This window comes from Punica granatum, chromosome 3 (genome assembly GCF_007655135.1).
Source record: "Punica granatum isolate Tunisia-2019 chromosome 3, ASM765513v2, whole genome shotgun sequence".
NCBI classification, from domain to species: domain Eukaryota; kingdom Viridiplantae; phylum Streptophyta; class Magnoliopsida; order Myrtales; family Lythraceae; genus Punica; species Punica granatum.
The window spans coordinates 4,772,217-4,788,661 of NC_045129.1; the positions used below are offsets into that span (position 1 = coordinate 4,772,217).

Genomic DNA, 16,445 nt, shown 5'->3' on the forward strand with positions numbered 1-16,445 from the left:
GTTGAAATATGAGAAAAAAATATGAACAAATAATGAATAGTAGAAAAAAAGTAGTGATTAAGTAAAAATTGTATTGTTGAATTATAGAAAAAGTAATGAATAGTTGAGAGAATTTAATATTAAAAATTGAATTGAACGATTAAAGAAATAATTGTGTTGTTGAATTGAAAATAAATTGAGTTGAGTTAATTTAAATTTTTTTTTTAAAACCAATAGGGCCGCGCCACCTTATTATTCTCCCGGCAGATCGAAAAAATCATTTGCTTGTGTTGTCTGATTTTGTTCTGATGCGAATATATATAATGGCACTGAGGATTCACGAGGCAGCTACGGAGAAAGGTGTGGGCTCCCACAACTGATTCTTTTTTTTTTTTTTTCTTTTTTCCCCTCTTCTCTGTTTGTGGTACCACTCGAGGGTGTGAGTGTACCTAAGTTAGCTATTCAAATACTTACATGCAGCTGTTACCCATTGAAGATAACTTCCTTTCGTTTTAGTCCCGTGCTCGATCGAGTAGACACGGTGAACTCGTCCGTGTAATTCGTCGGTCTCTATAGCTTGATGTCACTAGATTGTATATCCGTATCGATTTGCTAATTTGCTATTCATATATGTAACCGATATTTCATATGTATTTAAAAGAGAGAGTGTAAGAAAGTGCCTAAGCCAGCCACTCATACATTCTTCGAGTGTATATGGTGGAGTGGGATTAAAAGGATATAATGGTAATGTGGCAATGCAATATGTGATTTGATAATGTGATGATAGTATTAAACCACGTGAATGTGTTTCTGTGATAAATTAATTTTTTAGTAGATAAATTTTAATACCGATTCAAAATCATGAAGTTATGAATTCAACTCTTGTAAGTATGATTTTCATATTTCTTTATTTTCTCATTTTTGTATTAGCCGATCAGTTTTATTTCTTATAAACAAAAAAAAATCCCAATGTACGATTTAGTCTCCAGAGATGGTAAAAGTCAATGGTAAAAATTAAAGGGAAAAAAGGGGAGAAAAGATAAGAAAATAAGTAAACTGAACAAAGAAAAAGAAAAGAAAAATCCAACCTGCCTGCACTTTCACCGACCTTGAAACCCGTGTTGTGTGTCAAATGGACAACACTCCTCTACTGATTCAAATGAAATCTCGATGAAGTCGAGTATCCTTAAAACACTGCATGAATGATTATTTTCTTCACACGTACAAATGACAAGAATACCGATGCATAACTTGGATAGAAGCTGGAGTTATCGAGAGCATTCGGCCCATTTTTGGCGATTTCAACCTGATTTACGACCTATAAACCAAGATCGAACAACTATAAATGAGGTTGTGGAGGAATTGATCGATGTAGCCCAGAGCATCGCTGATGAGGAGCTCAATTTTTCATACGACAAATGAGCAAACGATGTACATCGATATATAGTTCATTCGCAAAATGGGGTCCAACTTCATTGAGTCGTCTATGCGCACAGAGTGAACATACAATATGGTAATATATAAGCAATCCAGGAGGACCGGATAATAACCATTTCAATTAGCTCCCTCACTATATGCAAGTTGATCAGATCGATTTATAACGAAAAGTAAAACAGTCGATTAATGTAAACCCTGATTACGGCACTGTCGCGATCAAATTCGAAATTCGAGATATGCCCGGAACGAATCTAACCATAATAATACAGCGCAGGAAATGAAGCCCGCTTTGATCACGACGTGCAATGCTACCTCTCTGGTCTTGGCTTGGGAGGTCGCGGTCCCAAGCCCGGGAAAGGGACGGATCGAGGGGACTCGTACCTGACAAGCACACGTGGCTGACCTTGATTGGCTTGATTCGGACGAAAACCATGCATTTGCGCATACACACACATATATATAATTACCAAAGTTCTGTTTGTTTGGTGATTTCACACAAAAATTCACTTTGAACACGTAATATTAGAGAGAGTGCGAGAAAGACAAAAGACGAGTGAATTTCATAATAATCACTTATTTTAGTAAAATTCTTTGATGTCATGTGAGGCAGCAACATCACTTTCAACACCGGCCATTCTATCTCTTCCTAATTCCTTTCTTTAAAAAAAAATAAAATAATTTTTTAATTTTGGTATCATCACGAGATATGACACAATTATCAAATTGTACTATCAGTAGACAAAATTTTTACTTACAATATTGGTTTCAAGTTCACTGAAAATATTTCACAGTCAAAATAAGTGAACAGATGAGCTGATACTAATCTTAACTAGTAAGTTGTTGATATCTCCTAATTCTATTGCTCGATAATAATTTAATTCTTTCTACTTGCTAAATCAGACTTTCCATAATTTAAGAATTAAAATACTGTTCGATTGTTAGGAGGAGATCGATGTGTAAAAGCATGTCAAGCTACGTAATGAACTACCGAAAACCTCTCTAAGCATGGATTCAATGGGATAGGGACGTTTTTTAAGTGCTCGGCGGCTTTCAAGTCCAGATGAGACCTTTTGGAACCTATAGAAATGTAATTATTTTGATTAAAAATCGTCTTGCGAAATTGAAAAGTCTGAAAATGGACGAAGAAAAATAGAATGGCAATTGATTTTTTGAAGTGTTATCAACGGGTGGAGGGATGGCCCACCGGCAATGGGGGGGGGGGGGAGGGAGACTAAAACCGATGGCTCCCAATTGCAAAGAGAGGGCATGGAGTCAAAGTTGGGGGAAAGGTGTATAGAGCTTACGTAACAAGAAGGCAACATATTAGGTTCATGTCCTTCAATTTGCAGGGTCAATATTATATGAAATATATTGTCAATATCATATAAACATTTTGAAATTATATTTTAAACAATTTGAGAATTTAATTTTCGTTTAAACTTTCACATTGCAGATATGTGTGGACGGCATAAAATTTTCTCAATTTCTAATTTGATTTGTTTTCCTCAGAAAATTTTTATCACATGCAAACATACTCACTAGTCGTAGATACGAATCAAAAACCATTGCCACTCCTATAGTGTGGGGTCGATTAAGACAACTAAATATTCACGAGATCAGATTGATGTGGAGAGCAATTTTCAGGGGTAAACTGAAATTAGCACTCCTTTTTTAATGGTATGCATACTAGGGTATGCATAGATACTGAGTATACTCGGAACTGATTGAATCCTTCCTGTTAGGATAAGGTCCAGGTAATAATTTAAGGAACCAGTGAAAATAGGTTCCGGTTCCGGTTCCGATTTCGACATACAGGTCACTCACGGTGGCAATACTTGGGATCTATATTTTTTTTTTCGAAAAAGATTATTTTATATTTATATAATCCTATATGTGCGAAGTAGTAACAGAATCATAAGAAGAGTTTATTTGCTTTGTCTACTAAGAAGACTTATATAATCTTTTTTTTTTTTTGCTAAATAGCTATATAATCTTTTAGTAGCTTATTTGTTTTGTCTATCATATAATCCTAAAGAGAGCAGCATAATTCTTTAGTTTTATGCATGGATGGATGTGATCCGATTAATTTATGTTAACATTTATTTGTTTTGCATGACTGTGAATGTGATTTTTTCGATTTTAATTATTTATTTCATTTATTATGTTTGAAGAGAAAAAGATAAAAGAAAAGTTACATATTCCAACAGGGTACCTGAAACCTGTAATATAATTCAGATTCCGAGTAAGTTTCGGGTCCAAATTCTAATAAGGTAGGGTCCGGTTACAAATTTTGGAACTTATCTCTTATAATGTAGGGTTCGAATATCGTGAAAAAAGAAAATATCTGGACCTGCACACCCGTAAAACGTACTTTCATCTTAAACTTTAATTTAATTTAACTTTTTGTTAAAAAAAATTATTCCTTCCCTACAAACATGCATGAAAGAGACCAAAAAATCATTTTCATATCTTGCCATTATTTAACTACCCTGTCCACATCCTTCTCTTCCTTTACTTTCAAAGGAACATTATTGGTCTCTCTTCTCATTTTTATTAGTAATATACTTTTTTTAATTAGTTGTGGCATTTTCATGATATATGTAAATAAATAAAAAAATTGTCCCCTCACGGCTGCGTACTTTGAAAAATTGCCTTTTCTTATATGGGGATTTGACATGCTATGTATACATATGTATATGCACTCTTATAACTTGAGTTTAATACACGTACACATTAGGATTCGTTGCCCGTTCCAACCGTAATGGACTCGTTTTCTCGTAGAATCCCGAGCTGGATATTAGCTTATTTTATTAGGTCTTGGACCTAAGGGTGGAAAATTCGTCGTTCCTATAGAGTTCACCAACTCGAGGATGATGCTGTGGTGTAATTAATTATTATGATTTTATAACTGTTGCAACGATAATGACAATAACTGTCGACGGTACGATGGTTCCAACCTCGGATATTGTCAAGTAAAAGCTGGCGTGGAAGAAACGCCTGCCTCCTCACTAAACCATGCATAACAAGTCAATGGTCCTCTTCCCTGGTTGACTGGTAATAATAATAATAATATAAAATACTGCACTAAAATCATTCGTAATCATCATCATCGTATGATTAATTTCAAACTCGATCGTACCCTGTGTTTTTCCGAGTTATCGTTCGATCGAATCTGTCATAAGTTACATATAGACCCGGTCACGTGCAGCGCTAACTGTCTCGAAAGAATCCCATAGCCCGCTTATTGAAAGCCTCACCCCACGATCGAGCCTACCTGGACGGATATCTATACGCTATCTTAGTGTACTGCACTAATTTTTTTTTTTATGACACCACCGAATATCCTCAACGTATTGATTAAAACTAATCATGTTCGAGCGTCGCGATATATACTTTGAAATGTTAGTCCGCACTGGAACGATCCTCGAGCTTCTAATGGCATTTTTTGGGTGTCAGGGCCGAGACCCGCCTAAATTTCTGGAACGGCCCTGGAAGCCTTTGGTTCTTACCCATGCCTGGCCGATTCTGCGCTTGGAAAGTCGGACTGGGCGGGCCTCCGGCCCGTGATCGAGGCTGAAAGTTCTGACAGTGCTGGAGATGTTGAAGGAATAAGTCAACCAAGCCTAACACGACCTTATGTTCCAAGTTCAAGGCCCGTGGGCCAGTATGGGTACTCTTGAGAAGACTCATGGAGCACTTCATCTTTGACGGGGATATAACATATTCCGACTCCGATACCGATTCCGATTCTGGCTCTGACCCTGACTATGGGAGTTTGATTGGTATGACTTTGGTTGCACTGAGGAACTTCATTCACCATTTCAACAAGCACAATAACATGATAATAATAAATTACTAAGAATGCAGTCGACATGGATCGCCACGCCATTGTCTTTATAAGGACAACCACGTGGGCTACCTATTCTCCATAAACACTGAAATACATAACATACTAAATAACAGGTTTATTCCCAGTGCTATAAATTAAAGAGTAAATAGATAATTCGATCCCTTACTTTTCGCTATTACATCAATTTGCTTCATGACTTTCCACAATTGTATCAATTTGATCCTTGTTACATTATTTAGATCCCTCACTGTGCAAATTTTGCATCATTTTGGATCTCAACGAGGAACCTAAATGATGTAACGAGGACCTAATTGATGCAAATTGATAAATTCAAGGACCGAATTGATGTAAAAAGTAATTTAAGGACCAAATTAATGTAATCATAAAAATTCAATAATCAAATTGCCAATGTACTCTTAATTAAATCAAGCCCCCCTCTTATACAATATCATAATTATATTGTTTTGAATATGAACTGATTTATGCATCATGGAATCAAATTGAATCGTCATCTCCAAATTTGATTTCTCTTTGTGATATCGGACAACTAGAGTTGATCAGATGTTACGGGTACTGATCAAAGATCATCAATCGGCTGCGAGTCTCATCAGCATTCCTTATAGAGCAGCACCGAGCTCAGGATCAAGAAGATCTCAATCGAATTCGAGCAATGAAGTAGAGGCTAGGGACGGAAAATCTAAAATTACGGGGATCACATATCTAAGAGAATTAAAATGTAGGGAGAAAATTAGAATTAGACCATTTTCCCTCTTCCCTTTTTATCTGTCCCCGCGCATTCTCGAGCTAGGGTTTTTCATTTGCAGAGAGCAAAGGGTTTTTCTCTCTGCCTCGCGCATCTCAACTGCTCTGCAAATTCCTTTTTCCCTCATCAGAGTTCACCATGAGCAACGACAAGGAGAGTTTCAACGTTGCGGATCTCGCTTCCGGTAACTTCAACTCTCCATGTGTGTATTGGTGGCCACTGTATTGTATTGTGTTGTGTTGTATTGATTTCTCATTTGGTCTATGTCCTGAAGCGCTCAACGACGAGGATCGAGCTGGGCTTGTTAACGCCCTCAAGGTCAGTAACTCTGTTCCTTTCTCTGAATCTTATGAGTGAAGAGAGAGAACTCTAAATTGGCGGTCTGATAGTTGGGGAAGTATGATCCGGTTGTGCTTGGTTTGGCGAATTTTGCATCAAACGGAGATTGGGCGATGCGAATTTAGTTTCGTGGAATGAAACCGAGGATTTAATGATTGCAGAATAACTAAAAATCCTAATCGTTTTGTCTGCTTATCCAGAACAAGCTCCAGAATTTGGCGGGACAGCATTCTGACGTTCTCGAGAACCTCCCTCCAGTTGTTAGGAAGCGCGTCGAAGTTCTCCGTGAAATCCAGGCATGTTCTCTCTTGAAAACTCTCCATTTATTGCGGCTGTTTTCTCTGGCTGTTCTAGCGAATCCTGCTTAAAGATGTGAAGTTTTCTTTTTTTGGGTAATCATGCGAGGAATTGTTCATGTCCAATATTACTTTTAAATAAGTATGATGATAGTAGTAAACGAAAACAATCAGGAAGTCTTATGAGGTTTTTCCAATGTGTGATCGGACATGGTTGTTTTTGAGAATGTTTCCCGCTGAGTGTGCAATCTGAAGAATTGCTCGTGTCCAATTTCACTTTTACCACAACAGAATCAGTACATTCCCACTATCTTCTTAATCTTAAACAACAAAAAATTGGGTGTTTTAAGATTTCCAGTTTTGCATTCTATTGTGCATCAGGGTGACAGAGCTGTTTTATCTTTTCATTGTTGGCTACCAGAGTATTGATCCTTCTTGAGGAGATTTGCCAGGTCTGATGTACTCGTTAATTTTCTTCAATGCAGAGCCAGCACGACGAATTCGAAGCAAAATTCCTTGAGGAAAGGGCTGCACTCGAAGCCAAATACCAGAAACTTTATCAACCACTATATAGCAAGGTACCTAATATGTTGCATAGATGACTTTGCACTTCACTATGACCACATTTATACAGCTTTTATACAATGTGAGGTGACTTTTCTGTATTGGCAGTTGATCTTTTATTGCCTTATTATTACACTAATTGCTAGTTCTGCCAAATGCTTTTAGAGATATGAAATTGTGAATGGTGTTGTTGAAGTTGAAGGAGTTCCAAAAGAAACAGAAAAGAGCCAAGAAGAAGATAAGGCTGGTGAAGGTATCTAGTCAATTTATATCCGGGACATAAATATTATATACATTATTAGCATATTGTCCAAAAGAAAATGGCTGAACGTTATTGTTTTGCTTGCAGAAAAAGGAGTGCCTGATTTTTGGCTTAATGCGATGAAAAATAATGAAGTGCTAGCTGAGGAGGTCAGCATTCTGATTATTATGTATTGGGGCCTCCTGCGTAAACTTTTTCCTGATGTTTGTTGATTACTCGTGGTGCAGATTAACGAGCGTGATGAAGGAGCTCTTAAATATCTCAAAGATATTAAGTGGTGCAGGATAGATGATCCAAAAGGATTCAAGCTGGAATTCTTCTTTGATACCAATCCCTATTTCAAGAACTCTGTTTTGACAAAGATCTACCACATGATTGATGAGGATGAGCCAATCTTAGAGAAAGCAATGGGGTAAATTTCTTGTATGTTATCTTTAGTGGAGTCAGTTTGATTTGTTATTGCCGCAATTCCCTTTGTTAGTCAGTATTTATGGTGCCGGGTTCTTTGTAGGACGGAGATTGAATGGTACCCAGGAAAATGCCTGACACAGAAAATTCTCAAAAAGAAGCCTAAGAAAGGATCCAAGAACTCAAAGCCCGTAACTAAAACCGAGAATTGTGATAGCTTTTTCAACTTCTTTAATCCACCTCAAGTGCCAGAGGACGACGAAGACATTGATGAAGACACTGTATGTAAAACCTTCTTCTTCTTTTTTTAAATGAAAAATCTGCCCCGAAGATTGGTTTATCACTTATGTTCAATATGTTTGTAATTATTTTAATCATTGCTGCAGGCCGAGGAACTTCAGAACCTGATGGAGCAAGATTATGACATCGGGTGAGTGCTTCATCTGTTGACATCGTTCTTGTGTCAAATTGATTTCAATTTCCCTGTTTTGCTTGTCTGTGGTGTTCAAATTGCTTAAATGCTCCTTTTTTATTGCTTGAGTTTTCAATTTACTTCATATGATCGCAGAAATGAAGGAATACTTACATCCTTTATTTTGGTAACCGAATAGGTCGGCTCTATGGTATCTCTTTTGTGTTTGTCAATGCTTTGTAGTCTTCAGAACATTCATGTGAAGATTTCAACTTGTTTGGAATTTGTGCAGGTCAACCATCAGAGACAAGATCATCCCCCATGCAGTGTCATGGTTCACAGGAGAGGCTATTCAAGGAGATGAGTTCGGGGATTTAGATGATGACGAAGATGAAGGTGATATGGATGAGGATGATGAAGATGATGAGGAAGAGGAAGATGAAGAAGAGGATGAGGATGAGGACGAAGATGAAGATGAGAAGAAGAAGAAGACAAGAAAGAAGGTTAGTTCTAACTTACTATCTCAATTTATATTGGTCGCTTGTTGGTACTAATAAAAAGGGACTGGAATTTGAACATAAAGAACAGGTGGTTATTCACAGGTGTTGTAATCATTTTATCAGTTCATATCTAATGTCGTTGGCCGTGTGGTTCCCCTTGTATTTTGAATCCTTGTTAGTTTCTTTCCGGCTAAGCAAATCCGAGTTACTAGGTGATGCTAACTACTTACTAATTTTGCTTGAACTTTTGCTGCAGCCATCATCTTTCCGGCTAAGCATACCCTCTTGTTTATTGCATATACTTTGGATACACTAGGTTTGGTTGGACAGAAATATAGTGATACCTTTCTGAAAAAAAATCCGAGTGGAACACCAATGTTGTTATTTTGTTTGTCATCCCATGAAGCGGGCACCCCGGTTCTGATAGATATGGAACTAGGATGTGCACCGAACATTCCTCCATACTTTATGGTGATCTCATAATGTTTTGCTAGTCAAGCAGTTGTTTCACCTCCCTTCTCCCTCTGAGTCAAATTCTCTTTTGTGCTTTTAATATTGTGGTTTACCTTTGACATCTGCAGAAAGGTGGAAGAGCACAGGTCGGAGAAGGTCAACAAGGTGAGAGGCCTCCGGAATGCAAGCAGCAGTGATGTTTGCCAGAATACATTGGTGAGAGGCCTCCGGAATGCAAGCAGCAGTGATGTTTCCCAGAATACATTGGGAGGGGGAAAATTTGTTTTCATTTGTTTTCCGTCTTCTGTTGGCTTTGGGTTGGGGAGGGGGAAATTACAAGTTTTGGGGTGGGCGGGGAAATGTCATATTTTTGTTGGCTTGGATGGGCGTATCTGTCATATAGTCAAAGTAGTGTGCTATGATGATGATTTTATCCATGTTGTAAGTTTTACAGACTCTTTGAAATACGAGTCATTTTCTTCTTCTTTTTGTCAGTAACATTGTCTCGTCGGGTACACACGCTTGGTTAGGTTATGTTTTTCCAGTTTCCCGTGTATCATTTTCTGTGTGTCCAGTTATGAAAATTAGCCTCTCGGTGGATCTTGGATCAGGAGGAGTAGGTCACAAGGATTTTGGTGATTCAACCTCGCAAGGCTTGGTTGAAGGACTTAAGGTCGTCATTAGCCTAACGGGGTTGGGTTTATCCGTGCTGTGGTTGGACTTGAACTCAGCCTCAATGACAATGCGATGACACAGCTTTCATTTGCTAGTTTCCTTGAGGCCTCAGGTTGTCGCCCCATCTTCACTAAACAAAACAGGGACGACTAAAATCTACCTTATGAGACATTTTGTCCTCGCTTGTTGCCGGACATTTAGACCAGGTTTCGAACATTATTTTGAAATAATAATGGACATACTAAATTTACGTTTTGTTCAGACAGATCTATTTGGATGGTAATTCATTTACCATGGATTTTGAAGGAATTCGCCATAAACAAATCAAGCCAATTACATTGCAGTCAAGCTCGGTGTTAGCTAATACATCAACTTCTTTCCATATCCAGAATCATGCATTTTGTTATTTAATAATAGAGAATATTCGCACATATAGTATCTTCATCAACACCATCACCTTCTAGGCCAGAGACCTGAAATACTGAAGGGTATGATTTGAAAAATCTAAAAAGTATAGGAATCACATGTCGAAAATAATAAAGATGAAGGGAGCAAATGAAAATTAGAAACAATTTACCGGCGCCTCTTTTTTATCTGATCCCCGCCCATTCTGAAAGCTAGGGTTTTTCAGTTGCAGAGAGCCAAAGGTTTCTCCTCTCTGCCTCACATCTCAACTGCTCTGCAATACCCTCTTCACTTCCGCAGGGTCCACCATGAGCAACGACAAGGATAGCTTCAACGTTGCGGATCTCGCTTCCGGTGACTTCAGTTCTCTCCCTGTCTGTGTGTGCTATGTGCGCATGTGTCTTCGAGGTTGTTTATTGATTCCTTCTTATGTCCTTGTTTGTTTGTAGCCCTCAATGACGAGGATCGAGCTGGGCTCGTTAGCGCCCTCAAGGTCTGTAACTCTATCCCCCTGTCTGAATCTTCTGAGTGAAGCTAGAGAACTCTTTAACTGGCAGACTGATAACTGTGGAAAGTCGACCCTTTATTTGCTCATCCTGGTGATTTAAATCAAATAGAGACTGGACCAATGTCAAATTAGTGTTTTGGACTGAAATTGAGGATGCAATGGTTGTGGAGTAACTAAAATCTCCAAATGGGGTGCCTGATTAAGTGCCGTGGTTTAAAAAGCTGATGATTTTTTGTTCTGTTTGTAGAATAAACTCCAGAATTTGGCAGGGCAGCATTCTGATGTGCTCGAGAACCTCTCACCAGTCGTTAGGAAGCGCGTCGAAGTTCTCCGAGATATCCAGGCATGTCCTTTCTTATTGGAATCTCCACTTTGTTGCTGCTTTTTCTCTTTTTGTCTGCACGAGAGCTTGCTCTTGTAATATTACTTTTATTTTGTGCATACATATGAACATTTTCAATATCCTAAGCCTCAAATTAATAGCCCTTCTCCCACATGCTCTTTTAGACATGGTTGTTTTCAAAAGTGTTTCCTATGTTGCAGCTGTACCTTCTGCCAAACCTCTGCTGTGCCTCCACTAGGTTTTTGTTGCCTTCCAATTGGTCATTTTCTTTTCAGCTGATCCTCATTACTGAGCTCCCCTGTGTTTTTGTCAAGTATTTTGCCTCCGCCCTGTTTCATTCTTTACCTCCTTCCAATGATGCAGCAATTTGTATTTATCTTGTTTGGGATTGTTCTGTGGTTATGTATTATCTTTTCTGTTTGTCTTTCTTGCGTATTTAGGATTCTTGTGTGGCATTTTATTTAGCATCTGGGGTGACAGAGCTATTTTAACTTTCCATTGTACTATCAATCCTTATGAGTGTTAATGTGCTTATTAGTATTAATGCGCTGGGGAGATTCTCAAATTTTAACGGACTCCAAATTTGCTGCAATGCAGAGCCAGCATGATGAATTAGAAGCAAAATTCCTGGAGGAAAGGGCTGCACTTGAAGCTAAATACCAAAAACTTTATCAACCACTGTATACCAAGGTACTTTTTTATGTTATCGGTGTGGGTGATTTGCGTGTGTTCGCAGTTATATTTTGAGCATCTCTGTCACGTGAACACATTATGTACGACTTTTATACAATGTATTGTGACCTGTCTGTATTGGCAGTTAATCTATTCATGCCTTATTATTTCTCTAATTGCTAGTTCTGCCAAATGCTTTTAGAGATATGATATTGTGAATGGTATCGTTGAAGTGGAAGGAATTCCGGAGGAGGCAGAAAAGAGCCAAGAAGAAGATAAGGCTGGTGAAGGTACCCTATCGATCTGATATTATGGACGTAAATGTTATATAGATTAATTAGATTATTGCTCCAAAAATGGCTGAAATTATTGTTTTGCTTGCAGAAAAAGGGGTGCCTGATTTCTGGCTTAATGCAATGAAAAATAATGAAGTGCTAGCTGAGGAGGTGAGCATTCTGAAATTATGTATTGGGTACTTCAAAGTTCACCTTTTTCTAACTGTTTGTTTTTCTCGTTCTATGGCAGATTAACGAGCGTGATGAAGGGGCTCTTAAGTATCTCAAGGATATTAAGTGGTGTAAAATAGATGAACCCAAGGGATTCAAACTGGAATTCTTCTTTGACACTAATCCCTATTTTAAGAACTCTGTCTTGACAAAGATCTACCACATGATTGATGAAGATGAGCCGATTTTAGAGAAAGCTATAGGGTAAATTTTTATCCTTCCATGAGTTTTTTGACTCTTTTTTTTTTACTTGCAATTTAGATGACCAATGTGCTTGGTGCTTGCTTCTTTGCAGGACGGAGATTGAATGGTATCCAGGAAAATGCTTGACCCAGAAGATTCTCAAGAAGAAGCCAAAGAAAGGATCTAAGAATGCAAAGCCCATTACTAAAACTGAGAATTGCGAAAGCTTTTTCAACTTCTTTAGTCCACCTCAAGTGCCTGAGGATGATGAAGACATCGATGAAGACACTGTATGTAAAATACATTTGTTTTGACAAATTCTGTCCCAGACATTGGTTTCTCGTTTCCGTCTAAGATGTATGTAATTATTTGTGCAGGCTGAGGAACTTCAAAATCTGATGGAACAAGATTATGACATTGGGTGAGTGCTTCAGTCATTGATGTCTTGCATTGATCAGATTGATTTTTGTTTGCCTTTTCTGGTGATCTGTGAAATTGGGTGAAAATGCTTTTAAGAAGTTTCTCAATTTTTTCTGAGCTTTTGGATTTTGTGCAGGTCAACCATAAGAGATAAGATCATCCCTCATGCGGTTTCATGGTACACAGGGGAGGCTATTCAGGGAGACGAATTTGGGGATTTGGACGACGATGAGGATGAAGGTGACATTGACGAGGATGATGAAGATGATGAGGATGAAGATGAAGAAGAGGATGAGGATGAGGACGAGGATGAAGATGAGAAGAAGACGAGAAAGAAGGTACCATTTAAAATTTTATCATTTCCCTTATCCTTTTACCTGGTGATCCCAGTCCTAATAATTGTCACCTTCCTTAAGTTCATACAATTTCCCATGCAAGTCGAGATATTTTGTTTCATATGCTTATCGTGTACTTTTGATAGACTGGTTGTACTATATTTGGATTCAATTTTGATCAAATGGCAAGATGAAAACCAATTCTGTTTTCCTCATCATCAATATGATACCCTGTTACAGATAGATCTGCAAGTAGGTTGAGCTCGGAAAAGTAATTCGTCCTTTCTATTGATTCCATGGGGGTCAATGATTAATCTTTTTCCTTGCCGATTGTGCTCTGCTCTGTCTTCTTGTCATTGCTTTCTAGAATTCTCTTGCTTATGAATGTGTGCCGCGCTCTTGATGTCTGCAGAAGGGTGGGAGGGCTCATGCAGGCGAAGGTCAACAAGGTGAGAGGCCTCCAGAGTGCAAGCAGCAGTGATGTATCCCAGAAGAAAAAGGTCAGAAAAAGAGGGGGAATATGTTTTCAGTTTGTCTTCTATCTTCTGATTGCTTGGTTTGGAGGAGAAATCACAAGTTTTGGGTGAGAAATGGCAGTCTTATTCGTTTGGAGGGGGCATATCTCTCATATAGTCAAGTAGTTTGATGAAATGGTATTTATCGTTGTTGTAAGTTTCACAGACTGCTGAAATATGAATCATTTTTTATTGTGTGCAATTGGGTTCTGGTCTTTCGTGGACTGCTCTGTTGCATCGTATTTCCGTTTTTCATTGGCCGTCAGTCTAAGCCTAAGGTATTAAAACAGTCGGCCCCGTTTGCCAACTGAGGGAAGATCGCCACTGACCTGCATCGTTTTGAGGTCAGCCAACTTAAGGGCTTGAGAATTAGCTCCTGCCCTTTCCCCTGATGAAAGATCATCTCTAAAGCATATCCTTTCCCGGAATGCAAAATATGAGTGGCATGGCAGATGTGCTGGAATAGTCTCTGATATGCTTCCGTCACAGAGAGAGCTTTTGTATGAACTTGATTCCGATATGATGGATTCTAAGACAAACTGTTTTCCAGGAAAACCCTCTCGTGATGGAATGGAATGTTCCAACCTGGAATTCCTTTTTTTATTCTATTGAGGAAAAAGGGATATTTCTTCTCAATGCATGAAAAGAGGATGGCCATGCTATCCATTATGATCAAATCCTCATGGAGAATCTTATCAAACCAAAGTACCAAATAACAGATAGACAATTGGGAGACACCCCTTTAGTTGACAACTGTAATTACTAAGGAAGACCATGACTGCTTAGACGATCACATTATTTTTAATAGCGTAGTATTAGCTTAAAAATGTCTTATAATGTCTCATATGAATATCGTAATGTCTCGACTGATAAGTCATTCCTTGTAAAGGCATTGCGTCGGCTGTAGTAGCCGAGCTGTTGGGTGTCCTTGAGTTGGAGCAGGCGTGACTACTTGGTTATCGTCATGTAGTGCTGGAGGTGGATTAGGAAGATGGTTTGAGCTATCATTGCCGAGGGACACCATTATGCACCCCATCTTGCCATATTGGTCTCTCCAATATGTGAACTCTTGGACGGGATTGGTTTGTGGAAGTTTAAGCACGTCTACCGAGAGGGTAACTCTTACGCAAACTGGTTAGCAAGGGCAGTTGTCAATCTGTCGATTGATCGACATGTGTTTCATTATCCGCCATCGTCTCTAGGTCAAATAAATTAATGCATACATGGTCTCCTTTTTATCTTTGAAATTCTTTTCGTACACAGCCAAATGCGGGCAGCAATCTCTCCCTAAAAAGCTTGAATTTGACCCCAACATTGTACGGAATAGCTTGAATTTTATTCAACATGTGTCCCGTGAATCCCCAGTTGTTTATAAAGTTGCTACATACGACGTATCTTAATATGTAGAGAAAATATTTAATGAGTAAGAACCAATTAAAATGTTTATAATGATTTGCTGGGATAATGCTTATTTTTCTGTATCATTATTTTAGCAAAATAAATCTTATTTGATTATTTCAAGTTAAATTTGATTTGATTATAAATATAAATAACAATAATTCTAAAATTTACTTTTGCGAGAAAATTTATCCTTTATTTTATTCTATGTTGCATGATAGCTATTAAAGTAATAATAAATTCAAGTTACCGATAATGGGGATTATTATATATTAGAAATCATGTTAGTCTAATAATGGCATTAATTTAAACATTGAAACTGAATAATATGTTAAAGAGAGTGATAAAAATTTTTAGGCAACTTATTTAGGAAAAAATAAGAGAATATAAGTATCGATGGTAATTGGCAAGGCAGGAAAAATGTAACACGGTGTGGGCCAAAGGAACGATTGAATATTAATACGACCGTCGATCGATTTGTATAGAGCATGAAAAATGTCATTCTTTTAACTTTTATGATACATTAAAAAAAAAAAGAGAGTAACAATGATATTATATCACCACGTAACTCCCCTAGGAGATAGCTTGGGATGTAAACTAAATCGAAATTCACATAACAAAAGAATAATATTATTCTTTTATTTTTCTTTTTTTGGGACTTATTTATGTATTTGTTTATGGATATTACTATTTCTATGAAGTTGAGCATGCATACTCTCTATTTGATATAAATGGGTAGCCATCGGTAGAAATTATGATTTCTATTTTTTCTAAACAAAAAGTGGCGCTAATATTGACATTCCCCTAATACGATTGAGTATAGACGATGTAATTTAGAATCAAGAAAATGAACACCCATCATATTATAAGATATCGTGGATAATACTTTAACGGTGACATTAATTTTAATTATTTGGCAATTCTTGTATGTAAAAAAGGAAAAAAATGTTATATTTGTAAAGAAATAATACGGATATAATTAATAATATTGGTTTAAGAAATTAACGAAAGATAAAAAGGGGAGAAAATATGAATAAGAATATATATAATTAGTTTCCATTATTTGGTTTTTTAATAGAAAAAGGAGAGAGGTAATATTTGTAAAATAAAAAAAAATGTTAACATATGCTATTTGTTTAAGAAAGGAAAGAAAGAGGAGGAGAGAATGTGAAAAATAAAACAAAAAATAAGAAAATGTATAATGTATAATGTGCAATTAACA

The 16,445-nt window shown here is 37.5% G+C and overlaps 3 protein-coding genes across 4 annotated transcripts in view; all 3 read left to right on the plus strand.

Moving 5' to 3' along the window:
- LOC116201683 (probable disease resistance protein At1g61300) overlaps nucleotides 1-16,445 on the plus strand; it is a 280,377-nt gene that overhangs the window by 141,581 nt on the left and 122,351 nt on the right. The window lies entirely within an intron of this gene.
- LOC116201721 (nucleosome assembly protein 1;3-like) lies at nucleotides 6,055-9,780 on the plus strand. The gene is made up of 11 exons (XM_031533108.1): nucleotides 6,055-6,213; nucleotides 6,304-6,347; nucleotides 6,569-6,664; nucleotides 7,150-7,242; nucleotides 7,394-7,481; nucleotides 7,578-7,639; nucleotides 7,718-7,902; nucleotides 8,002-8,179; nucleotides 8,285-8,328; nucleotides 8,603-8,813; nucleotides 9,392-9,780. Exons 1-11 carry the CDS (start codon nucleotides 6,168-6,170, stop codon nucleotides 9,458-9,460), a joined length of 1,116 nt encoding a protein of 371 aa, XP_031388968.1. The 5' UTR covers nucleotides 6,055-6,167; the 3' UTR covers nucleotides 9,461-9,780.
- Nucleotides 10,539-14,040, plus strand: LOC116201720 (nucleosome assembly protein 1;3-like). 2 transcript variants are annotated; one of them, XM_031533107.1, is made up of 11 exons: nucleotides 10,539-10,697; nucleotides 10,793-10,836; nucleotides 11,099-11,194; nucleotides 11,792-11,884; nucleotides 12,069-12,156; nucleotides 12,251-12,312; nucleotides 12,392-12,576; nucleotides 12,668-12,845; nucleotides 12,933-12,976; nucleotides 13,112-13,313; nucleotides 13,723-14,040. In XM_031533107.1, exons 1-11 carry the CDS (start codon nucleotides 10,652-10,654, stop codon nucleotides 13,789-13,791), a joined length of 1,107 nt encoding a protein of 368 aa, XP_031388967.1. In that variant the 5' UTR covers nucleotides 10,539-10,651; the 3' UTR covers nucleotides 13,792-14,040. The 2 variants fall into 2 exon arrangements, with proteins under 2 accessions (XP_031388967.1, XP_031388966.1); XM_031533106.1 differs by having other exon boundaries at nucleotides 10,548-10,706.

Bases quoted from the DNA above. Each gene is read 5' to 3' on its own strand.
- LOC116201721 (XM_031533108.1), top strand. From the start codon at position 6,168: ATGAGCAACGACAAGGAGAGTTTCAACGTTGCGGATCTCGCTTCCG. The intron at 6,665-7,149 runs GCATGTTCTCTC...TCTTCAATGCAG, and splicing joins AAGTTCTCCGTGAAATCCAG to AGCCAGCACGACGAATTCGA. The intron at 7,482-7,577 runs GTATCTAGTCAA...TTTTGCTTGCAG, and splicing joins AGAAGATAAGGCTGGTGAAG to AAAAAGGAGTGCCTGATTTT.
- LOC116201720 (XM_031533106.1), top strand. From the start codon at position 10,652: ATGAGCAACGACAAGGATAGCTTCAACGTTGCGGATCTCGCTTCCGGT. The intron at 11,195-11,791 runs GCATGTCCTTTC...GCTGCAATGCAG, and splicing joins AAGTTCTCCGAGATATCCAG to AGCCAGCATGATGAATTAGA. The intron at 12,157-12,250 runs GTACCCTATCGA...TTTTGCTTGCAG, and splicing joins AGAAGATAAGGCTGGTGAAG to AAAAAGGGGTGCCTGATTTC.